General features: G+C 39.9%; 1 protein-coding gene across 1 annotated transcript in view; it reads right to left on the reverse strand.

Moving 5' to 3' along the window:
* Positions 1–5,561: 5,561 nt before the first annotated feature.
* The window catches only part of LOC126412056 (tubulin-folding cofactor B), a 42,488-nt gene continuing 20,743 nt past the window's right edge, over positions 5,562–27,306 (reverse strand). The window contains exons 5-6 of the mRNA XM_050081437.1: positions 24,682–24,754; positions 5,562–6,048 (exon numbers count right to left, since the gene is read on the reverse strand). Coding sequence (XP_049937394.1) covers positions 5,931–6,048; positions 24,682–24,754 — 191 coding nt within the window. The 3' untranslated portion in view covers positions 5,562–5,930. The remainder of the gene's footprint in view (positions 6,049–24,681; positions 24,755–27,306) is intronic.

Below are 27,306 nucleotides of genomic sequence, written 5' to 3' on the forward strand. Positions count from 1 at the left end.
AGAAAGATTAAGAAAAGGCAAACCTACGTTTCTAGCATTTGTAGACTTAGAGAAAGCTTTTGACAACGTTAACTGGAATACTCTCTTTCAAATTCTGAAGGTGGCAGGGGTAAAATACAGGGAGCGAAAGGCTATTTACAATTTGTACAGAAACCAGATGGCAGTTATAAGAGTCGAGGGGCATGAAAGGGAAGCAGTGGTTGGGAAAGGAGTGAGACAGGGTTGTAGCCTCTCCCCGATGTTATTCAATCTGTATATTGAGCAAGCAGTAAAGGAAACAAAGGAAAAATTCGGAGTAGGTATTAAAATTCATGGAGAAGAAGTAAAAACCTTGAGGTTCGCCGATGACATTGTAATTCTGTCAGAGACAGCAAAGGACTTGGAAGAGCAGTTGAACGGAATGGACAGTGTCTTGAAAGGAGGATATAAGATGAACATCAACAAAAGCAAAACGAGGATAATGGAATGTAGTCAAATTAAATCGGGTGATGCTGAGGGGATTAGATTAGGAAATGAGACACTTAAAGTAGTAAAGGAGTTTTGCTATTTAGGGAGTAAAATAACTGATGATGGTCGAAGTAGAGAGGATATAAAATGTAGACTGGCAATGGCAAGGAAAGCGTCTCTGAAGAAGAGAAGTTTGTTAACATCGAGTATAGATTTAAGTGTCCGGAAGTCGTTTCTTAAAGTATTTGTATGGAGTGTAGCCATGTATGGAAGTGAAACATGGACGATAACCAGTTTGGACAAGAAGAGAATAGAAGCTTTCGAAATGTGGTGCTACAGAATAAGGCTGAAGATAAGGTGGGTAGATCACGTAACTAATGAGGAGGTATTGAATAGCATTGGGGAGAAGAGAAGTTTGTGGCACAACTTGACTAGAAGAAGGGATCGGTTGGTAGGACATGTTTTGAGGCATCAAGGGATCACAAATTTAGCATTGGAGGGCAGCATGGAGGGTAAAAATCGTAGAGGGAGACCAAGAGATCAATACACTAAACAGATTCAGAAGGATGTAGGTTGCAGTAGGTACTGGGAGATGAAGAAGCTTGCACAGGATAGAGTAGCATGGAGAGCTGCATCAAACCAGTCTCAGGACTGAAGACCACAACAACAACAACAACAACAACAATTCTATTGTTTTTTGTATATCACGGTACACCCATAACAGTTTCAGATGATACTTCCAGAAGAGCTCGAGGACCGAGAAGGGTCAAATTTAAAGGGAGAAAGGAGAGGGAGGGAGGAGAGACCATTTGAAATGAGGCTTACAGTATACATTAGCAAAAGGTAAATCATATTCTTGGAATTATCTTTCACGACAAAGTGCAACTGTCCACAAAAATGTTAGAAAAAATAACTTTAAAGAATTGTGCAAGATTTTTTTATAAAGTTTTGGAAAACATTAAGCCACTCTCACCAAAGTGCTCTTTATATGGCCTGATAAAAAGATAGCTTGTACAGCAACTGAGACATCAAAAATTTATTTCCTGGAAAAATATGCACTTAAATATATTCAACAACAGTGGTATGTGACATTGCTATTTGTTGAAAGATAGGTGAAGTGTACTTATATTTAGGCACTGTAACACATGGTACATAAATAACTTAGAACATTACACACAGTCTGCAATGAGGAACTATATGCTACCCCCACTCATTCTATTACCAGCCAAATATTAGTCTTTAATAATACTTCCACCTCCAGATTCAAACTGACTGCCTCTGAGGTGAGCATCTCTACAGAAAAATGCACTAGCAACCTTGCTACAAGGCAAGATTTTCTCATAACTGAAGGGAACCAACAAGGAATGGATAGGGTACTTGATTCAGCTGCTGATAGTGGCAGTCTGTGGTACAGGTAAGGGGGAGATTGAGTCAATAATTAAATCACTGAAGACTAATGACTCTCAAGGATATGATGGAGAGCTTAGCACAATATTAAAGTACAGTGTGTCCCAAGAAGAATGACCCGATTTTAAACAGAATTATTTATAAGGCCGAAGCGCTTAACACCAACAAATTGCATACTAAATTACTCAGAAAAGACAGAAGTTTATAAAAATCCATCATAAATGTTCAATATGTCTTCCATTGGCTGCACGGATGACATCTGTTTGATAGCCAAATTCATCCCAAACTGAGCTTAAGGTGTCTTCTGTCACTGAAGCTACAGCAGATGATATTCTGGTTTTTAGTTCATCAATGTCGTGAGGTAAGGGAGGAACGTAAATACATAGTTTAACATATCCCCACAGGAAGAAATTACATGGTGTTAAGTCAGGGGGCCTAGGAGGCCAAGAGTGTAAAGCCTGGTCTCGTGGTCCTGTATGCCCTACCCAACGATGAGGCACGTTGCCATTGAGGAAACTGCGCACGTTGTTGTGCCAGTGCAGTGGTGCTCCATTTGCTGATAGATGAAACTGTCAGGGTCAAGTTGTGAGAATAACCAGTTCCATAGCATTGCAAGACATGATTGTCCTGTTATGGTTTATTTCTCAAAAAAGTAGGTTCCATAAACTTTGCTTTACAAAACAGCACAAAAAAATTCACTTTTGATGAATCACATTCATGTTCAATTGTTTCATGAGGATTTTCGAGTCATCATATCGCACATTATGACAGTAAACCTTACCGCTAATATGGAAAGTTGCCTCATTGCTGAATAACAACCGCAACATAAAAGTGTCATCTTCCATGTCCTCCACAATAGCATTGCTAAAGTCCACTCGCTTCACTTTATCAGTTTCTCGAAGAGTTTGTACCAGTTGTAATCGGTATGGTTTGAGGGCTAAATGACTCCGTAACACACGCCACACCATCACGTGCAGTAACGCAAGATCTCGGCTAGCACGACGCATAGACTTGCGGATGCTCCACTGAAATGCTCGTCGGTGGATTTGTTCCACTGTTTGTTCAGGAACATGTGGCTGGCCAGGACTTTTGCCTTTACAGAGGCACCCTGTTTCTTCAAACTGTTTATACCACCATCGAATGTTCTTTGGTGATGGTGGTTTAGCACAAAATTGAATATGAAACGCCCGCTGAACTGCGATCACTGATTGAGTATGACTAAATTCAATAACATAATACACCTTCTGTTGCGTGGAGACCATATTGCACGAGACTGGCTGCACGCTCCAGGTCAGCGCTCGTAGCGAAATCTAGTGGACTTTTTCTGAAACTGTAGACCATGCCGATTACATCTAGCACTGTTTCAATTACCTAATAACATTTAGTGCTGTTTCAATTACCTAATGACATTTGTCTCAATATTATTACAAGTTAAAATTGGGTCACTCTTTTTGGGACACCCTGTATTGTGCTGCACATGTTAGCCCTGTATTTAGCCATATTTGCAATTTTTCCTTTAGGAATGGTCAGTTTCCTGAATGATTAAAGTACTCAGTAGCAAGTCCACTTTATAAAAAGGGAGAATGGGATAAGTAGACAATTTTAGACCTATTTCTATGCCATCGGTGTTTGCTAAAGTTATTGAAAAGGTTGTGTATATAAGGATAATTGATCATTTTATATCACACGATTGCACAGTTCGGCTTTACAAGTTGTTTAATAACTGAAAATGCTATATTCTCTTTTCTCTGTGAGGTACCGGATGGGTTAAACAAAAGGTTTCAAATGCTAGGCATATTTTTTATTTAACTATGGCATTTTATTGTGTTGATCACAAAATATTGGTCCAAAAGTTGGACCCTTACAGAATACGGGGAGTAGCTCACAATTGGTTCACCTCTTACTTTAGCAACAGACAGCATTCACAATGTTGAGAATGGCTGTGATGTGAGGTCTGAGTGGGATACGGTCAAGTGGGGATGCCCCAGGGATCAGTGTTGGGGAAACTCCTGTTCCTTATTTATGTAAATGATATGCCCTCTAGTATTACGGGTAACTCTAAAATATTTCTGTTTGCAGATGATACTAGCTTGGTAGTAAAGGATGTTGAGTGCAACATTGGCTCGGTTTCAATTAGTGTAGATCATGACCTAAGTTCAAGGCTTGTAGAAAATAAACTAACACTAAATAACAGTAAGATTCAGCTTTTACAGTTTCTAACAAACAATTGAACAAAACCTGACATTTCAATTTCACAGAATGGGCATGTGATTAGTGAGACTGAACAGATCAAACTTCTAGGTGTTTAGATAGATAGTAAACTGTTATGGAAAACCCACATTCAGGATCATGTTCAAAGACTTAATGTTGCCAGTTTTACTATTCAAACGGTATCTGAAGTGAGTGATCATTCAACATGAAAATTAGTCTACTTTGGTTATTTTCAATCGCTTATGTCATATTGTATTATATTTTGGGATAACTCTTCCCATTCTAAAAGGATATTTTTGACTCAGAAACAGGCGGTTCGGGCAATAAATGGTGTAAGTTCTCGAATCTCTTGTCGACCCCTGTTTCACTAGCCTGGGTATTCTGACATTGGCCTCTCTCTCTCTCTCTTTACATTTGTAAAGGCCTTTACAAATTTCTGCTTGTGTCTGTGTATGTGCAGATGGATACGTGTGTGTGTGTGTGTGTGTGTGTGTGTGTGTGTGCGCGTGCGAGTGTATACCTGTCCTTTTTTCCCCCTAAGGTAAGTCCTTCCCCTCCCGGGATTGGAATGACTCCTTACCCTCTTCCTTAAAACCCACATCCTTTCGTCTTTCCCTCTCCTTCCCTCTTTCCTGACGAAGCAACCGTTGGTTGCGAAAGCTTGAATTTTGTGTGTATGTTTGTGTTTGTTTGTGTGTCTATCGACATGCCAGCGCTTTTGTTTGGTAAGTCACATCATCTTTGTTTATATTACTGTCATTTCTTGCTAACAATATCAGCTTATTCCCATGAATAAGCAGCTTTCACTTAGTTAATACTCAGCAGAAATCAAACCTGTGGATCAGACTTCCTTTAACTCTTGTGCAGAAAGGTGTTCATCAGTATACTGCTGCATCCATTTTCATAAGCTACCACTTGAATTCAAAAATCTCAGCAGTAATCCAAGCACTTTCAAATGAAAACTGAAGAGTTTCCTCATGGCTAACTCCTCCTATTCTGCTGAGACATTCCTTGAAAAATTTAGCTGATTCTTGTTGTATTGTTGATTGTGTTTACTTAAACTTATAGATTGACTTTTTTTGGGTTCATAAACATTTTATTTTTATCTGTTATTACTTTTATGTTGTAGTTTCATGTACTGACACATTCCATGACCTCAGAGATTTGCTCCTCAATTTGGTCCTACAGAATGTGACATGTAAACAAATAAATATATAACGACAATGACAATAGTATTAATAATGGCACCAGTAATGAATGGCCTGTGGCATTGAAGCTCTTTTCTTATTTTAAAATGATTGTTATTGTGATAATAATATGAATTTCAGTGAACAATATCTTCAGTTACTGCATTATTCTACTGTTACACAGCAAAGCAATTGTAAGTTTATCTCTCAGTTGTCACTGCCACTATACCTTTGAATCGTTCATACAGCAATCCCTGTGATCAAAAATGAATTATTCAAATACTGCATCACAAGAAATTGAAAACACAGTTGAATTTGTTTTCTGTATTAATCAATAAATGTGCATTTTACAAATGAAAAGTTATCAGGCAGCACACGAATTTAGCAGTCTCAATGTCTTTTCTTGCAAGTCTTAGCCTGGCTGCAAATGAACAGCAATCCAGAGATAGTAAGTGGAATGTTCCAATTATTTTTAATATCACATGTTGTGTTGTGCACAAACGTGTCATTTGTTAGGCACATGAATATTAAATTAAGTGTGATTAGTTAAAGGAAGCAACAAAAATTAACAAAACAGCTCATTAATGTAAAAAATATTTACAACAGTGTCTTTAAATGTGCACTGTGCTTCAGCCTTGTTTCAAGCAATCCCACCATTAATAGAATGTTTCCAATATATTACAGTTCTTCATCCAGATCATAATTTTCCTCTGGGAAATCTCCGACTGTAACATGTACTGGTTTCACAAATCCTCCATACTTTGGCTGGCATTCGAAATACCTCTTGCCATTCACACTAGAAAGAAAGGAATCATACATTAAATTATCCTTTTAAAAATCAGTATAATTACTGTCAGACCTATATGCTAAACTTATACATCTGTGGAAGTTAATTCAATGTCAAAGGATGCAAATAACACAGTTAATCTAGTAGGAAATGGAAATCAAGTTAGACCACGTGAATTACTGCAATTCTGAAGTAGAAACTTGTGCCTTGGTTATGCAGTATAAGCTATGCAAAGACTGCATCAAACAATGGAAGGAGTAAATACTGTCACTCACTACACAGTATAGGTAAAGCACTCAATGGTAAATAAGTCACATAAACAAGACTGTATCTGTATGTTGACTAAGCGTTTGGACAATGTCCAGCCTTCACACACACAACACATACATACGTGTTACCTCCAAGAAATTATGTAGCTCCATGGAGTTACGTTTTCTAAAAGATTAGCTATGAATTCAATTTTGTTTAGGTGCCTGTCTACAGCTCAGCAACAAAGTGAGTGGTTACCTCTAGTTATTCCGTTGAATGTATGCCAACTACAACTTTCCAGCATTGTATTATAGAGTGTATCAACAGTACTGAGCTGTACACGTGCTGCTGACAAAAAGGAATGCCACAACACAAAGCAGCAGAAGCTGGACATAAAGTATGTACAATGTGACTGTTATTTCCATGGGCATAGTGCAATAATCATGATTAAAAACTCTGGAAACAGCACTCTGAAGAGAAACAAATGAGTGTAGCTGTCCCAGTATCCAAAATAGAAAACTTTTTTTTGTCTAAATCTAAAACTGCTCACCTGAGGAAAATTCATATATGTACAGAAGACTCTCAACTATTCAGCTAGGGTCTATCCTGCCTTTGTCCTACCCGGCTTGTTTAATTAATACCATGATAATACTTCACTGTGATAAAATGAGAATTAGTTTATTTTATGTACTGTACTTTTCCAAAGCTTTAGCAAGCAGGCACCAGCTACAATGCTGTGTGGACTTTCAAAATCTTTTATACATCTCTTTTGCTTCTACCACATCTGAAATCACAACTATACCTTATTGTTAATACTGAATAAGTTACCGTAACCACTCTTCAACAAATGATACTTAGAAGCTCTCTTCCACTGATCACAAACACTGATGAAGAGACACCGAGAGGAGCTCTGCTGGCAACCCTGCATTCTTTGTTTCTTTAGTCACATATCAGATGTCAAAAGTGTGTGCATTGATAAATAATTATTTTGTGCAGTCCTTTGTGTTTTAATTACAGAGTCCAAAGCGGATGATAAAGAAAAACTTGTATTGACTATGGACCAGAAACTACGTGCTGTAATGTGACTGGATTCCGGAGTAGCAGCCAAAACTATTGCTTTGGAGTTAGGGTTGTAAAAGGTTCTGCTGGAGACTGGAAGAAAAATTGAGCAGAAACTGAAAAGTGGTGTGCTCCCCAGGCTAGTGGAAGTGGAATAAAAGTAAGGAAGACAATGCTGAAAGGTAAACATAAAGAAGCTGAGAAAGCTACTGACCATACAGCAAAGATGCTGAGTTGCAGATAGGCACAACAAGACTTGTCACAAAATGAGCTTTCACCCAACAAGGTCTTTGTCGAACACACACACACACACACACACACACACACAAATGCATCTCACACATACAGTCTCTGGCAGTTGAAGCCAGACTAAGAGCAGCAGCACATGATGAGAGAGGCAACCGGAAGGGGGTTATGAGGAGGCTGCAGTGGGGAGGGGAAGTGCTGCTAGTGGGAGCGTGCTGGGGCGACGTGGAGAGAGGGTAGGGCAGCTTGGTGCACTCAGATGGTTAGATGGATAGCAGGGGGGAGAGGGGGTAGTGGAAAAGGAGATAAGTAAAGAGCTGGGTGTGTTGGTGGAATAGAGGGTATTCTAGTGCTGAAATGGGAACAGGGAACTGACTAGCTGTGTAAGGACAATGACTAAAGAAGATTGAGAGACCAGGAGGGTTATGGGAACATAGGATACATTGCAGAATTCAGAAAAGCCAGTATTGGTGGCAAGGATCCAGACGGCACAGGCTCTGAAGGAGTCATTGAATTGAAGACTGATCCCAACGTTATAATACTACCTGCTGATAAAGCCTCCATCACTGTTATTTTGAACTGCAAATACTACCTGGCAGAATGACTCCACCAGCTGTCAGATTCGTCCACCTACAAACCCTGCCACAGTGGCCCCATTCCAGAAATTCAGAAGTATCTACAGTCTCTTAGGCCAATCCCTGAACCTCTCCCCAGAGTCCGTCTCTCTCCTCACCCCTACAACTCCCTGCATTCCTACCTTCTACATGCTTCCTAAAGTCAACCACCCACAATTCCCCATTGTGGCCAATTACTGTGTCCCCACTGAGAAAATCTCTGGTCTCATAGACCAACACCTTCAGCCTATTACCTGCAATCTACCCTCCTACCTAAAAGACACCAACATTTCCTCCACCAACTCTCCATGGTTCCTGTTCCTTTACCATACGGTGCCCTGCTCATCATTATTGATGCCACCTACCTCTACACTAACATCCCTAATGCCCATGGCCTTACCACTATTGAACACAACCTTTCCCAATGCCCGACAGATTCCAAACCAACAACCTCCTTCCTACTTGCCATGAGCAACTATACGCTCACCCACAATTACATTCCTTTGAAGGCATTACCTACAAACAAATCTGGGGTATGGCTATGGGCACAAGCATGGCACCACCCTATGCCACCCTGTTCATGGACCATTTACAGGAATCCTTATTAAACACCTAGAATCCTAAACCACTCACCTGGTTCAGATTAAATGACGACATCTTCGTGATCTGGATCAAGAGTGACAACACCCTATCCACATACCCCCATAACCTCAACACCTTCTCTCCCATTTGCTTCACCTGGTCTTGTATTGTATTGAACTGGGGACCTAGAAACGACGGAGAGGCTTTGTCCCCGCCATGGCCCTCAGTGGTTCAAAACCCTGCAACAGGCTACAGCAGTCCACTCACCCCACACCAAACCCAGATGAGTGTAACCCTAAATGTTTGCGTGGTAGAGTAATTATGGTGTGCGCATTCGTGGAGACAGTGTTTGCGCAGCAATTGTCGACATATGAGGAATGTTTTTTAAGTAAGTACCGTTTTGAAATTTAAAAAAGACGTGCTAAGATATCTAAATAATTTTATTTTTGCATGAAAGCCTGTACCTTAATCTACTTTTCTACAGAATTTCTGTCAATATTGATGCACTTGTCATAACGTTGTACCAGTTTTTGAATACCCTCATCATAGAAGATTGCTGCCTGACTTGTTAACCACTGCATCACCACTGCTTTGACTTCGTCATCGTCTTGAAGATGCTGACTGCCCAGGTGTTTCTTCAAGTGCAGGAACAGATGGTAGTCATTTGGTGCAAGATCGGGACTGTACGGAGGATGATCTAGAGTTTCCCATCGAAAAGATGTGATGAGATCTTTGGTCTGATTCGCCACATGCGAATGGGCATTGTCTTGCAGCAAAACAATGTCCTTGCTCAACTTCCATGGACTGTTGCTTTGATTCTGGTGCGACTTAGGCCACCCATGTTTCATCGCGCGTAACAATTTGCCTTAAGAAATCATCACCGTCGTTGTGGTACCGCTCAAGGAAAGTCAATGCACTGTCTAAACAGTTGGTTTTGTGCACATCCATCAACATTTTCGGTATCCAACGTGCGCACAATTTTCGGTAATTCAAGTGCTCGGTCACACTGCCATACAAAACACTACAAGAAATATTAGGAAAGTCATCCAGCAAGGAGGAAATTGTGAAGCGTCTGTTTTCTCTCACCTTATTGTGCATTTCCTGCACCGAACTTTCATTAACGACCGAAGGACACCCACTCCGTTGTTCATCATGCACATTTGTGTGGCCATCTTTAAATGCTCTCACCCACTTTCTTACCATTCCATCACTCATAATGTTTTCTCCGTAAACTGCACAGATCTCACAATGAATATTGACCGCTTTTAGGCCTTTAGCACTAGGAAATCTTATAACAGCCCGTACTTCACAGTCGGTGGGACTCTCGATTATCGGAGGCATCTTAAACACTCAGTTCACAACATAAACAAGGAAGAATCAGACTGTAATGGCGTCAGTGTGTAGATTAAGGTACAGGCTTTCATGTAAAAATAAAATTATTGAGATATCTTAGCATGTCTTTTTTCAATTTCAAAATGGCACTTACTTAAAAAACACACCTCATGTTGTACTGAGGCAGAATAAGGTGAACCAGCCCACATTCGCCGAGGCAGATGGAAAACCGCCTTAAAAACCATCTACAGACTGGCTGGCACACTGGACCTTGACACTAATCTGCCATTCAGATTAGTGCTAGGAACTGTCACACCTTCCCACCTGCAAAGCAGTGCGTGAGACTGCACAGCTAACCGGGTGGGCACTCACGTCTGGTCTTACTCAATCCAACAAGCCACCTTCCCCAATTTTGACCTCCACCTCAAAGATGGCTACATCAGTATCTCTGTCCATATCAAACCTACCACCACCAACAATTCCTCTACTTCAACAGCTGCCACCCATTCCACACCGAGAAGTTCCTTCCATACAATCTAGCCACCCATGGCCATCGCATCTGCAGTGTCGAGCAGTCCCCTTTCGAAATATACCGAGTGTCTAAATGAGGCCTTTACGGACCATAATTATCCTCCCAACTTTGTATAAAAACAAATCTCCCATACTTGATCACCCACCACCTCCCAAAGTCCCACTTGCCACCTGTGAACTCCTGGCCACTGACGCCATATGATCATTTCCATTTTTTTCCGAAAGTCCCGCTGTCCAGCCACAGAGCAGCATGAATGGCCACTGACAAGCTGTGGTCAAGAAACAACTGGACCACCCTGTTGCTAAGTGCGCTTCCCAACATGACATTCTTCATTTCAATGACTGCTTCACAGCCTGTGCCATCTGGCTCCTTCCTTTTCTGAATTGCACAAGTGGGAACTCTCCCTGCAATTTATTGTACATTTCGTAACCCTCCTGGGCTCTCAATCTTCACTGGTCATTGTCCTTACCACCTATCTAGTCCCTTTCCTGTTCCCATTTCAGCACTACACAGCCCTCTATTCCATCAACACATCCAGTCTCTTTACTTCTTACCTTTTCCACTACCCACCCTCTATCCTCTGCCCTCCATATAACCTCCTGACTGCACCTAGCTGCCCTACTCTCTCTCCACCTCGACCCTCATGCTCCCACTAGCAGTACTTTACAGTCACCCACCCCTACCCTGCTATCCCTCCCCCTCCATGACCCAGCCTCCTCCTTACCCCCATCCAATTGCCTCTCCCTTCATGCACTGCAACCCATAGTCTGGCTTCAACTGCTGGAAGCTGTGGTCATCTATGTGTGACGTGTGTGTGTGTGTGTGTGTGTGTGTGTGTGTGTGTGTGTGTGTGTGTGTGTGTGTGTTCAACAAAGGCATTGTCGGCGGAAACCTCATTTTGTGACAGTCTTTTTGTTATGCCTATCTGCAACTCAGCATCGCCGCTATATGGTGAGTAGCAACTATCCTTTTTGTAATATTGTTAAATTCCATTCTGGATTTTCCATGGTTTGAAGTTGAGGAAGTTTGAGATGGTGCCAATAGGAAAGTGTAGTGATGCTTCTCTCTCGCTAGAAAGGCAAAAAATGAACAGTTCTTTGTTTAGAGAATGTGAAAAGCGTGTGATGAAGGGTATTCTGTGTAACAAATGCAACTACTGCTTACACGAAAAGTGTGTGAAAGTAAATCTAAAATTCATCAGCGATGATTTTCCGTGGACATGCCATGGTTGTTTATGTGACGAAATGGCCAATCTTGTAAGTGCAGTTGATACAAAAAATGAAATTATAAAGTGACATTGAGGTATTAAAAACCGAACTTTCGACCATCAAGAAAGAAAAAGATACATTAATACAAGAAAAGAAGTCCTGTGTGTGCAAAAACCATCAAACGGAAAAGCAAGAAGATCGCGAAAATATGAGTGAACGATCAGTCTTTAAAAACAACATCATTTCAACTGTTCCCGTTGATGTCTCAGTAAACTCAGTAAGCTAAATACTGGAAGATAAATATAAATGGAAGGCGGTGACATACAGCACAAAGAATGTAAACAGTGAAGCTGCTAAATTGCCCATAGCTACAGAAAAAGACCTCCAAGTTACTGGTATAGTGACAGAGGATTTTCGAGTGTTTTGTGTGTACAGATCACCATGTGGCAATATTAGCATCTTTCTAAAAAAAATTGCTAGCTTACTGAGAATGAATATGAAGGGAAACCTTATTATATGTGGAGACTTCAACATTGACTCAACATGTACTCTCCTACATATGTATGCAGTGTTTAAAAACAAGGAGAAGGCTGTACACATGGATTTAGAGGCTGATGGAACAAGGCTGGAAGAAGTAGAATCTGCTAGATTCTTAGGTATTCTTGGGGATAATGAACTGAAATGGAAAAAACATATTAATAATGTCTGTAAGAAAATGAGCTCTGTCATATTCTTAATGATGCAGCTATCACAGTATTCAAACAAGAACCTTCTGTGTACAGTGTACCATGGACTTTGAACCATACTTACAGTATGGAGTGACTGTGTGGGGAAACTCAGACAAACAAGAGCAATTAGGATCATTTTAAGAAGAAAGACCTCTGAAATGTGCAGAAGCTGTTTCAAGTACCTTAACTTTTTCATTGTTGTATATATACAAAACAATAATGTACATCACAAAAGGTAGTGACGACTGGATTACAAATGCTAGTGTACACACCCACAATACAAGAAGGAAGAATGAAGTATGGAGCACATCCCACTGAGTGGCAATGCTAGAAAAAGGACCCCAGCACTCTGGTATCAGACTACTAAGAAGTCTGCTTAAAAACCTGCAAGACAGTGTACTTGACAATGACTTTCCAAAGAAACTTAAAGACAACCTCATTGAAAAAGAGTTTTACAATGTTGCAGAATACTTATGCCATTAAATTTGTATATATTGTTACTCATTATCAATTATGTAAAAATGTAAGCTAAAGGGGTAGAAAAATAAGTGATAATGAATGTTACTACTTTGACACGTCCTATATTACAGGTACATTTACTGCACGCAATGTAATCTTACAGGATCAAATAAAATTCAATTCAATTCAATTTTTGTGACATGAACATTTAGGAGGAAAACGTTTGTCAATTTACTGAGCCGATGTTGCAGGAAAAAGCATTGTAATTTCTGTGGCAAATAGAAACAGAAGATTTAGTACTTACTGCGAGTGATGGATAGTTGGATCAGTGGAAAAAATGATCTGATATTCACTTGATTGCCATTACTGGAGAGGTTTTATCTGCTGATAAAGAGGCTGTGCCAATGCTTAAAGACTTTCTTTCAAACTTAATTGATGAGGAGGGAATTTTTTGTGAACCGTAATACAATTGTGATGTGAGTGGTTTAAATTACAAGATGCTCCCTACAGAAAAGCTTTGTTCAAAACAGTAAGCTGTGCCACGTGTATACAAGAAAAGTAAAGAACAAGTTACCATATGTACTGCCTTGCAATAATGCAAATGGCTACTTCAAACCTAGACTTTCATTGCAAGCGAGATCATGGAAGCCTACATCTACAGCTACATCCATACTACGCACCCCACCTGATGGTGTGTGGCGGAGGGTACCTTGAGTACCTCTATCGGTTCTCCCTTCTATTCCAGTCTCGCTTATTGTTCGTGGAAAGAAGGATTGTCAGTATGCCTCTGTATGGGCTCTAATCTCTCTGATTTTATCCTCATGGTCTCTTCATGAGATATACGTAAGGGGGAGCAATATACTGCTTGACTCCTCGGTGAAGGTATGTTCTCGAAACTTCAACAAAAGTCCGTACCGAGCTACTGAGCGTCTCTCCTGCAAAGTCTTCCACCGGAGTCTATCTATCATCTCCGTAACGCTTTCGCGACTACTAAATGATCCTGTAACGAAGTGCGCTGCTCTCCATTGGATCTTCTCTATCTCTTCTATCAATCCTATCTGGTACGGATCCCACACTGCTGAGCAGTATTCAAGGAGTGGGCGAACAAGCACACTGTAACCTACTTCCTTTGTTTTCGGATTGCATTTCCTTAGGATTCTTCCAATGAATCTCAGTCTGGCATCTGCTTTACCGACGATCAACTTTATATGATCATTCCATTTTATATCACTCCTAATGCCTACTCCCAGATAATTATGGAATTAACTGCTTCCAGTTGCTGACCTGCTATATTGTAGCTAAATGATAAGGGATCTTTCTTTCTATGTATTTGCAGCACATTACACTTGTCTACATTGAGATTCAATTGCCATTCCCTGCACCATGCGTCAATTCGCTGCAGATCCTCCAGCATTTCAGTACAATTTTCCATTGTTACAACCTCTTGATATACCACAGCATCATCCGCAAAAAGCCTCAGTGAACTTCCGATGTCATCCACAAGGTCATTTATGTATATTGTGAATATCAATGGTCCTACGTCACTCTCCTGCGGCACACCTGAAATCACTCTTACTTCGGAAGACTTCTCTCCATTGAGAATGACATGCTGCGTTCTGCTATCTAGGAACTCTTCAATCCAATCACACAATTAGTCTGATAGTCCATATGCTCTTACTTTGTTCATTAAACGACTGTGGGGAACTGTATCGAACACCCTGCGGGAGTCAAGAAACATGGCATCTACCTGGGAACCTGTGTCTATGGCTGTCCGAGTCTCGTGGACGAATAGCGCTAGATGGGTTTCACACGATCGTCTTTTTCGAAACCCATGATGATTCCTACAGAGTAGATTTCTAGTCTCCAGAAAAGTCTTTATACTCAAACATAATATGTGTTCCAAAATTCTACAACTGATAGATGTTAGAGATATAGGTCTATAGTTCTGCACATCTGTTTGACGTCCCTTCTTGAAAACGGGGATGATGTGTGCCCTTTTCCAATCCTTTGGAACTCTACGCTCTTCTAGAGACCTACGGTACACCACTGCAACAAGAGGGGCAAGTTCCTTCGCGTACTCTGCGTAAAATCGAAATGGTATCCCATCAGGTCCAGTGGCCTTTCCTCTTTTGAGCGATTTTAGTTGTTTCTCTATCCCTCTGTCGTCTATTTTGATATCTACCATTTCGTCATCTGTGCGACAATCTAGAGAAGGTGGTGGTGGTGGTGGTTAGAGTTTAACGTCCCGTCGACAACGAGGTCATTAGAGACGGAGCGCAAGCTCGGGTTAGGGAATGATTGGGAAGGAAATCGGCCATGCCCTTTCAAAGGAACCATCCTGGCATTTTATAGATGACAGGAGAAATTTCATCCCACATTCGGAAGGATTCAAGGCAACTGAGGCAATGCTGCAGCAGGTTTGTGAGCAGGAGGAAGCAATGCCAGATGATATCATCTGTTTATGTAAGCAGAGGGATACTGCAGCACAGAAGAGGGCTACAGGAGGAAAACAGTCATCTATCAAAGACTTTTTATAAAATCTCAAATCTGTAAGTTTCATATATTTTTATTAGGCCAGGATTTTCACATGCGTGTAATCACACGTTCATGCATTACAATGCATATGATTTTATGTTTTGTGTAATAATTTTTTTGGGCACAGCATGTACATGACAAACAGTTATAACTAGCATGTAATACATAAGAAGTCAGAAAATAATGATAAAATAGGGTTTTGGTATTAAAAATGGTGCTTTCAATGGTACAGCTGGAGTCACAAGAGAGAATTTATAGGAGTGTGACCTATCCATTTTTTTTATAACCGACTTGATCACGCACCACAATAAGCCAGATAGTCGTGTGTGTGTTTAGAAGCGTAGCGCCGTATACCAATCCTGCCTTGGAGGCGGTGAAGTGGGAGATGTGTCTCAGAGCTGGATAGTGACAAATAGTGATGCGAGACTGGATGCGCACATAGTTTATGTATCAGCCAATAGAGGACAATATTGGATACGGGACTGATTTAGTTTCGACTGTGCCCACTAGAGTGCACTAAAGTAATAGAATGTTTTTCATAAACTGTTCTAGTATTTTCATAAAGTGTTATTATGGCTTTTTGTGCATGTAAAATGTTATAAATGTGCTTTAGCAGTATGAATGATGTGTGAGTGTGGTTTAAGGTTAATATGAAGATAATAGTTTAACGTGTTATGTAGTGGTGTTTAGTGTGGGAATATTTCGAAGAAGTATGGATGTGGACAAAGGAGATTTTTGTAGAATAGATTTGTAAAGTAAGTTTATGGTAAAGAGAAAGTTAATTCAGGTATAAATAACAATAGTAAATAACTTTATGCATGAACAAAACTTCAGCATATTAGATAGTTATGTCGGTAAAAAGTGCAGTCGTTAGATTTATTATTTTGCGATTGGTTATTGATGAAAAGCACGGACTGATGTGGGAGAATGTTGTTTTGCTATTGGCTGTTGAGTAAACTGACCAATGGTAAAGCAGTATTCTTCGCGCACCTTTCTCTGCTGGTAGAGAAGACTTCTAGTATTCTCTCTAGTATTCTAGAGAGGAGTCGGAGCCTAGCCATGAAACAGTTCAGACGTGTGTAGTAGTAGTTCCGATGGAAATGATAAGTTGCCGGATCTAGCAGTGTTTCATACATCAAAAGTGTGGTAAAGTGATGGCATAATTATTCCGATGGGTGTGTAGAAATTTCGGAATTTTTAAGTGAATTTTGTGATGAGAAAAGACATAAATTCTGCGTGGCATATTGAGCAGGTCAGTGGCTAAAAACTGTGACTGCATTAGGTACCGACAGACTTAATATTTAGCAAACATTCTCAATCAAAAACAATCCGTATTTTTGTAGCTATTACGTTTTCGGGAAATGCAACACCATAAACTTGCTAATGTGAGTGAAGGGGATTGTGAGTGACTTTGTTATGACTAGCACGGGCTTGGCAGTGATACTTGTTCACTTAAGTTTCAGAATATACTAATTAAGGACAAAATTTCCAACCTTTCATTTCATGTGAAAACTTTCTCGCGAAACACAGATTAGTAACTTTAATTGCAGCCTGGTTCACGTCGAAGTACAGTAGGTTTCGCTTGGCTTCCCTACTGATGGTATGCTGAGACAATGTTCACAGGTAGGTGCAGATTCGTCGTAAAGGGACGGAAGGAACCGCACCGCCACAGTTTGTGTGTGTGTGTGTGTGTGTGTGTGTGTGTGTGTGTGTGTGTGTGTGTGTGTGTGTGTGTGTCTTATGACCGTTTCAGAGATCACTGTATCATCTGTGTGCTTTTTGATAACAACTCAATGTGCACAAAGCAAATATGGAAGGGGACTCTCAACTGAACTCTACAGGCAACCATTCATAATTTTGTTACCTTTAACTATTTTTTTTTTTTTTATCACAATGCCTAAACTATTTAAATGTAAGTTAAGCTTCTCAACAGAATATGTTCATGTTACATGACAAAATTAAATAAAGTGGAACATCTATACAGGGCATTCAAAAATTCAGTGCCCAAACCAACAGGTCTGATACAGGAGACAAAAAAAAATATATGTCATAAAGTAACCATATGCCTGAAAGCCATATTGCTTGAGCACTGAGCAAGCATATATAATACAACAGTGGTTTCAAAAAGGTCTCGGAACAGAACAGAAAAAAGGACTTACATCACTGAAACTTTTTTTATTTTTAAATGTAGTCTAATTGTAGATTAATGCACTTGATCCAATGATGTTTCAGTACCTTCATCCCATCTCGAAAATGAGTTTCCTGGAGGCCTGCAAAATAGTTGTCAACTCCGGCTATCAATTCTTCCTTTGAAATGAATCTTCGTCCACCAAGAAAAACTTTCAGTTTTGGGAGAGATGGAAGTCTGACAGACCCATACCAGGTGAATAAGGCAGATGTGGCAACAATTCATACCGTAGTTCGTGTAATTTTGCCATGGTGACGGCACAAGTGTTTCTGATCCAGCATCAGGAGTCGCAGCACCCACCTTGCAGATAATTTTTTCATTTCTAATTCTTCAGTTAAAATGTGATATACCCTTTCAGATGACATCTGTCAAGAATGAGCAATTTCACACACTTTCAATCGGCGATCCTCCACAAACATTTTGTGCATTTTTGCAATGATTTCTGGAGTTGTGAAACATCTTGGCTGACCACAGTGCGGATCATCATCTAAGCTCTCATGACCAAATTTACATTCATCTGCCCACTAGGAAACAGTTGAATATGAAGGAACAGAGTCCCCCAGTGCATTCTGGAAATTGGCATGAATGTCATTTACTTTCATACCTTTCTTTACAAAGTACTTAATCATTCCAGAATGAGATTTTCACTCTGCAGTGGAGTGTGCGCTGATATGAAACTTCCTGACAGATTAAAACTGTGTGCCCGACCGAGACTCGAACTCGGGACCTTTGCCTTTCGCGGGCAAGTGCTCTACCATCTGAGCTACCGAAGCACGACTCACGCCCGGTACTCACAGCTTCACTTCTGCCAGTATCTCGTCTCCTACCTTCCAAACTTTACAGAAGCTCTCCTGCGAACCTTGCAGAACTAGCACTCCTGAAAGAAAGGATATAGCGGACACATGGCTTAGCCACAGCCTGGGGGATGTTTCCAGAATGAGATTTTCACTCTGCAGCGGAGTGTAAAAGCAGCATCATAAAATTGAATAAACTGGAACATGTACAGAATGGAACACTGACTTTCAATCTGCAGGTTACCAGAAAATAACTGTGTTTCCAAGGAACTATTCAGTTATAGTTTTGTTAATTCCTGGCATAGCCATGGAGGAGACACGTGATCTAAAAAGTTTTTATGAAGGAAAAAACATTAACAAAATCTTTTAATAGTCAAGGTCGCAGCTGCATAAGTTTAACTGATTACTAGTTTCAGCTGATTATCTAGTCATCTTCAAATAGCGCACATCTAGTGTGTTTGTAACATCAGACAAAGCCACAATATCACATACTAGAGACAGAACACAATCTATGTAGGTAAAATATAAGGTGTCAAAGACCTTTCTTACAGACCACATTGATACACAATATTACAAATACAATCCTGTCAACAACAAACCGTATGTGGCCCATTCAGGAATGTTTCCAGACTCAATGGGTCACATACTGTATATTGTTGTCAAGCTACAGCTGTAAAGAGATTATATACATATTATTGTATATCAATGTCATCTCCTAAAGAGGGTCTTGCACACCAAATGTTTTACCTACATTATTCTATTGTGTTCCATCTCTTGCATGAGAAATTACTGGACGCAGATGTGGCTTTGTGTTATGTTACAGACAGACATTACATGTGCTTGAGCTGGAGGTGGCCATATAATCAACTGAAATATACACTGAAGAGCCAAAGAAACTGGTACATGTGCCTAATATTGTGTAGGGCCCCTGCGACCACGCAGAAGTACCGCAACACAACGCAGCATGGGCTCAATTGATGTCTGAAGTAGTGCTGGAGGGAAATGACACCATGAATCCTTAAGGGCTGCCCATAAATCGGAGCGAGTACGAAGAGTGGAGATCTCTTCTGAACAGCATGTTGAAAGGCATCCCACATATGCTCAATAACGTTCATGTCTGGGGAGCTTGGTGGCCAGCAGAAGTGTTTAAACTCAGAAGAGTATTCCTGGAGCTACTCTGTACCAATTCTGGATGCGTGAAAAGTCGCATTGTCCTGCTGGAACTGCCGAAGTCTGTCAGAACTCACAATGGACACGAATGAATGCAGGTGGTGGCCATAGAAATTTGAAAGAGGGGGGTGTTCAGTGTAGACTGTATGTTATGGTTTCACTGGGGTGAATGTAGTGGTGAGGAAACAAGCGTAGAAAATGAGGCTCTTCCATGACAGTGTAGGTTATGTACAAAGCACAGAAAATACGCTGAACAGGAGGCAAAAATTTGTGCCCTTAAGGCTGAATTAGAAAATGCGAACTTGGAATTATGTAGGTTAAGGGAGGAAAAAGAGACTGGGGACTGGGAAAAGGTAGCAAGCAAAGGGCAAAACAGGGAAACACTTGAAAAAACTCCAGAAATTAAATTAGTAAATCAGTTTGGCTTGCTATCCGAAGTGGAGGAAGGGCCTCATCAAGATGCTGTTGAAAGTAGGTTGAAGCAGAATATTAGCTTAAAGAAATCAAGACAGGTCAGAATGAGATTTTCACTCTGCAGCGGAGTGTGCGCTGATATGAAACTTCCTGGCAGATTAAAACTGTGTGCCCGACCGAGACTCGAACTCGGGACCTTTGCCTTTCGCGGGCAAGTGCTCTACCATCTGAGCTACCGAAGCACGACTCACGCCCGGTACTCACAGCTTTACTTCTGCCAGTGCCTCGTCTCCTACCTTCCAAACTTTACAGAAGCTCAGATGGTAGAGCACTTGTCCGCGAAAGGCAAAGGTCCCGAGTTCGAGTCTCGGTCGGGCACACAGTTTTAATCTGCCAGGAAGTTTCAAGACAGGTCAGGATCAAACCAGAATAGGAAAAGAAGAATTCTGCTTATAGGCAGCAGTCATGGGAGGGGTGTGGGCCTACAGCTTCAGGAGAAATAGGGCGCAGGGTACCAGGTCACAAGTTTTGTGAAACCAAGTGCTAGCCTTAGCCAGGTGACAGAAAATTTAGGTCAGCTATGCAGGGACTTTGAGAAGAAAGATCAGGTAATTATAACTGGGGAGCAGGAAACAGCCTGGCTATGAATCCAAGATACAGTATTAGGAGTGACCTGGATAAAATAGGAGCAGAAACTGAGCACATAAATGTGGGGTTTGAGGAGGTCTCTCAGCGCCATTATCAGCCCTGGATAAACACTGCTGTAAGGCATGTTAACACTGAGCTGAACAGGATGTTCCAGACACCGGCAAAATCTCACATAAATGTTGTTCCAGTAAATACTATTGGTAGGTGGGGATACACTACACATGGCCTGCACCTGAAATGGATGGGGAAAAATAAAATAGCTTCTCTATTAGCAGAAACTGTAAGGGGGTGCACAGTCACACAAGGGGTGATCCCTGTGGTTAATGGGTCCAGGTAGACAGGTTTTTTAGGTTAAAACCAAAGTCCAGACAGATGGCAATCAAGATAAATAGAATAAAAGAAACTTCATGTACAGTAAATAGGGGTAAAGCTAAGGGCAGTATCAACTTATTTCATTAAAATATCAGGGGAATAAAAAATAAAGTAGATGAGCAATTAGTGTGTTTAGATGAGCTCACAAATAAGAATGAGATTGATATACTCTGTCTGTCTGAACACCATGTAACTGTGGGCATGGATAGTGTCAGTATAAATGGGTATAATTTAGCATCTTACACTTGTAGATCTAGGATGAATAAAGGAGGAGTTGCCATTTTCATAAAACAGCACTTTGAGGTATGTTCATGTGAACTTCAGCTAGATAATGTAGTATTGATATTAGGAACAGTGTACAGGTCCCCATTAGGAAACTGGGAGCTGTTCATAAAAAAGTTTGACTCCCTATTATGCTGTCTGCCAGACAAAAAGAAGAAATTATTAATCTGTGGTGATTTCAATGTAAACTTTCTAAGTAATTCTGGTGTTATTAACAACACATAAATTAGAAGATCTTTTTCCGGCTGCAACGATGTCAGAGATTTGATGCTTATTCACAATACCCTCGTGAAATGGTTGTATGGGACAATCCCCACTTCGTCACTACATCGGAGATGCTGTGGCCTGTCGCTCATGCGCTGACTATAACACGACATTCAAACACACTCAAGTCTTGAATAACCTGGTATTGAAGTAGCAGTAACCAATGTAACGAAAGCACCAGACACTTGTCTTACATAGGTGTTGCTGACCACAGCGCCATAATCTGCATGTTTATGTATCTCTGTATTTGAATACGCATACATATACCAGTTTATTTGGTACTTCAGACAGAGAGAGAGAGAGAGAGAGAGGAAGGGAGGGAGTGTGTATATATATGTTTAACTTCATGTATTGGAATAAGCATAAGGAATTATTTCTAGTGAATATGTTCCATATAATTGTAAATTAAAGCAACTAAGTTTAATTAAAAAGATGAGAAGCAAAATATTTATGAGAAGTTCACATCAAAACTTATCCCAGTATTAACAGAATACAGCATTGTTTTCTTTCCAGATAATGTACCTTTTCATAAAGCGCTGGTAAAGAATGCACGAAATTCTTAGAATGGAGGCATAAAATCTCAGCTAGTAAAAAGTAGCATAGCTTCTTAATCTGGTATGGCTAAATTATCATTACGATAAAGCTAAAATTCTGCATTCTGGCCCGAAACAGTCCAATTGACCTGGCTGCACTCTTTGTCATCCTCTGCCAGTGACATCATTGGATGCAGTATGGAGGGTATACGGTCAGCATACAACTCTCTTGGTCGATGTTTGGTTTCTCAACCTTGGATCGATTATAATCAGTTGAGTAGCTCCTCAGTTAGATCTCAAGGTTGAGTTCACCCCATCCACTCTTCCCATCAAGGAAAAATCCCTGGCAGTACCAGGAATTAAACCTAGGTTCTCCGCATGACAGTAAGTCGTGCTGATCACTCGGACGACTAAATTAGGATTACTACTTGGTAACTTTCTAAGGAGGAAAAGCTTCCTGCATTGTGACTACCTCCATGTCATGTATGACATGTGATCAAAAAGTAATGGAAATTTTTGTGTTTTTTCAAGGATCTTCATTTATTCATCAACACCAACTTCATCCTTTTCAAAGTAATCCCCCTCTCATACAATACTCTTGTGCCAGCACTTTTTCCAATCTTAGAAGCACTTTTGGAACTCACTTTTCAGTATAGTGTTCAGTTCGTTCAGTGATTTTGTTTTTATCTCTCAGTGGTGGCAAAACAACATACTTTCTTGTTCCCTTCAGACACTGGAATTGAAAGAAGTCACAGGGGCCCATGTCTGGCACATACAGTGGCTGAGGCCACATAACACCTTCTTCTTCTCTCTCTCTCTCTCTCTCTCTCTCTCTCTCTCTCTCCCCCCCCCCCCCCTGACACACACACACACACACACACACACACACACACACACACACACACACAAAAGTCATGAACAAGTATCGAGGTGTGAGCAGGAGCATTATCATGATGCAACTTCCAGGAGTGGTTCTGCCACAATTCTGGTTGTTTTCTTCAGACTGCTTCAAGCAAATAGTGCGTAACTTCCAGGTAGTACTCCTAACTGACCGTACGACAATATGGGTGGAACTCACGATGCGCTATCCCATTGTGACTTACGAATACTGTGAGAAGAATCTTGACATGTGATCGAACTTGTCGAATTCTTTTTAGTCTTGGCTCTTCAAGCAGTTTCCATTGGAAAATGTAAACTTTCACGACTGGAATTGAGCCAGGATATGAATCGGACGTTTAACAAAGCTACGAGCCCCCTTGAAAATGTCCTCCACAGATGGGGGCGAAACGTTGGGTTTTAAAATGGGATCGTTTCGACCAGGGCATAATAGCCCAGAATATTTTATTAATTGTGAGTTTCCATTAGGACGATTGGGTCTTGGTTTCGACGTCACATCCATATACCCACGTTTTGTCACTGTTATAACCTTCTTTAGAAGTTCTGGATCATTGTTGTCTTCATTTTGCAATTCCTAAATGATGTCTACATGATGACATTTTTGGTCGAAATTCAACAATTTTGGGACACACTTTGCTGCTACATGTTTCATGCAAAACATCCAAAAGTTGTTTGGCATGAACCAAAGGATATTCCAACATCAGCAACCTCTCCAATGGTGATTTGGTGATTTTTCAGAAACATTTTCTTTACTTCTTCCACATTTTCGTCAGTAACTGATGTGGTAGGATATCCAAGGCAGTTGTCGTCCTCAATGTCATCTCAGCAGTGTTTGAAACATTTATACCACTTATAAACTCTTGCCTTACTCATAACTGATTTGCCAAAAGCCACAGTCAATGTTTAAAATGTGGTGCTGCACGTTACTCCATTTTTCAAGTGAAATTTAATGCAAATTCTTTGATCCATCTTTCGTAAAAGTAAAAATTCACTGAGCAGTCAAAAACACAAATAACCCTTTCGACTGTCAACAATGAACTAAATATTCAAAACAGCTGAAAATGCAAACATACATCAGGAACATGTGAGCCAACAACATAAAAAATTTTTTTTTGAATATCGGATGTAAAAGTTAGTGAAATTATAAAAGTTCCCATTACCTTCTGATCACATCTCACATATGTGTATCCAACAGAGGTGACGTAAGGAGCAGTGAGGAGCAGCAAACCTATCAAAGATAGCAGGAAATTCCTGAGGAGTGTAATAATTTACTTCTGAGTTATTGTAAACCACACTTTTTTATTAACTGTTTTCTTCTTGGTCTCCAGTATTACACAGTTTTCTTTCTTATTTAGTCTTCTCTTCAGAGGAGAGATAATAAAAGATCCTACATGGTTCTCCAATTTCCATTTGCCTTATCCACCCAGACCCTCTCTGTCCCCCACACAATTTGGCTCATCTGGCTACTATGCAGATGTGAATGGATCAAAGGGGAAACTAGAGTCATGAAAAAATTATCACTTGGAAATTACTCACCTGCCATCATTTTTGCCAAGTGGTTCATCATACTTGACACCGATCCACCAGCCATCCTTAAAGTCAACCTGACCTGTCCAAAATAAAAAAATATGACAATTACACTTTTCTTCACGACAGCTACTGTTAGAATGCTTGATGAATGGGAAATCTGCTTTACATTCACAGAATGTTTGCTCCAAGTAGCACCTCAAGATGGAGACAGAACATTCACTGCTACATCAAGGTGGTGATGAGGTTCAGAACACAATGAGGCATCCACTCCACATTGCATTGACTTATGATTGTGCTAAGCAAAAAATGTCTGCTCTAGTCTTTTTAAGAAGAACTGATCCCACAAGTAAAGAGTTTGTTTTGGAAACACACATTCCACAGCTATCCTTTGTTTTTGTTTTATTTTATTTATTTAATCTATCTTTCTATCGGTCACAGTTTGACTAAGGCTTGGCTGCTGGCAGGAATGACTGCTTGACAATAGAGTTGCAACCCCTAAACAAGTTGCAAATACAGAAAAGTAAATAAATAAATAGAATTATCATCAATGCAATTTAGTTTGGCCGTGCCAACAGATAATGCTGGATTGCAGCCTAACAGCTTGGCTGACTCCAGGAATGACTGCTTGGGGACAGGACTGTGATCCCAAAATCTGGCACAGAGAACAAAATATAAATAAATAAAATAAAAACTGTAACTAACTTTCAGCTCATGTTTGAAAAAGTATGGGAAACTAAAAAGATACCAGAAGACTGGAAAGTGGCATCATCCATCCCTTGCACAAGAAAGGTGATAAGCAAAATGTAAATAACTACAGAGGTATATCTTTGTTGCGAGTGAGTTATAAAATATTGTCAAGAATACTGCTAAACAAGGAAGAAGCAACACTAGATAGCCATTTGGGGGAATATCAGAATGGATTTAGAAAGGGCAGATCTCACTCAGAACAGATTTTCAACCTAAAGTTCATAATTCATTACAGACTTACAAACTCCAAAGATATAGTTGTAACATTTATGGATTTTAAAAAGGCATTTGACTGAGTTGATAGGGAAACATTAGATAAAGTGATCAGAGAATTTGGCATCAAATATAAATTAGCAAACCTTATTTGTGAAACACTCACAGACACCAAATCAAAAGTAAAGTTTCGGTGTGAAATATCGAAGGCATTCAACATAAAAACAGGTGTAAGGCAACTGCGTACTAGAGAAAATAGTAAGAGCATGGAAACAAAAACTAAAAGAACAGAAGCCATCACCAATCAGACTGGGAACTAAAAACAAAGGTATTGATATTCACTGTTTAGCATTTGCGGATGATTTTGCCATTCTTTCTGAAAACCTAACAAGTGCTGGAATACAAATCAATCTCTTACAAGAAACAGCCAAAGAAGCAGGTTTAAGAATATCTGTAGAAGAAACAAAATTTATGTCAAATATAAAAAATGCTCTGGAATCCCACGCAGCAGATATTGGCCAGATAAAGAGGGTAAATAAATTTAAATATTTGGGAGAAATTATCCAAGAAAATGGTTTAGAAAAATTTGCTGTAGAAGAAAGAGTACAAAAAATGGAGAGAGCTTATGGAAAACAAGGAGTGTTTGCAACAAAAGATGTATGTCTAAAAATTTGAAGATACAGCACTACAGCACATAGTAAAACCAGAATGTCTTTATGTAAGTGAATGTATAGTACTGAACGATAAACTACACAAACTTGAAGTTCTAGAAAGAAAAATCATTCAAAAAATACTTAGGACACTAAAAAATACCGGGACATGGACATTAAGAAGCAATGAAGAAGTTTATTGCATCACAGAAAACATAAATGAAACATTACGAAAGAGGCGACTGCTCTCTCTCTCTCTTTTTTTGTTTTTTGACACTTATACAGAATGAACAGCAACAGGTTAACCAAACAGATTTTTAAATAACTTTTGGACAAGAATTCAACAATAGCCTGGATTCAAAAAGTTAAGAAAGATCTGGAAAGAAACAACATAAGTGAAAAAGATGCAACAGAAAGAGATTTTCAAGAGGAAAGTTTAAAAAATGGAAGGATTCCAAAGAAAAAAGAGGGAGAAGAAGACATGGTCAAAATGGTCCAAAGAGAGAAAAAGGATACATGGTGAAAAGATGAAAGAATACCGGAAGAAAAAGAAACAACAACAAAGAAGGAAGCATTGAAATTGGTGTGCGGTTCTTAGATGACCCAAACGAAGAAAGAAAGAAAAAAATTAAAAACAGACTTAGCTGTGGAATGTCTAGTTATGAAATAAATGCTTTATCAACTATGGACCAGCCATAAAAATTTCCCTTGAAAATAATAGAGAAGATCAGGTTCTGATGGACATTAAAGTGCAGTTATTAATATTCAAAATATAATACATAACAGGACATCTGATACATGCAGAATTACTACCATGCACAAGATGGGAGGGGGCACCTCAATTCTGAACAATACACATTATAGTGCATTTCATACAATAATTATGCAATATGGAATACTACAGTCACTGCTTTATGAACTTCCAGCATGCTGGAATAGCTGTGGGTCAGCAACTTCGGTTAATCAGTACAACGAAAAACCGCTCCAAAAATGCAAATTTTACTTTTTTTATTCGCTTGAT

Source organism: Schistocerca serialis, chromosome 7, assembly GCF_023864345.2.
Source record: "Schistocerca serialis cubense isolate TAMUIC-IGC-003099 chromosome 7, iqSchSeri2.2, whole genome shotgun sequence".
Lineage (NCBI taxonomy): Eukaryota > Metazoa > Arthropoda > Insecta > Orthoptera > Acrididae > Schistocerca > Schistocerca serialis.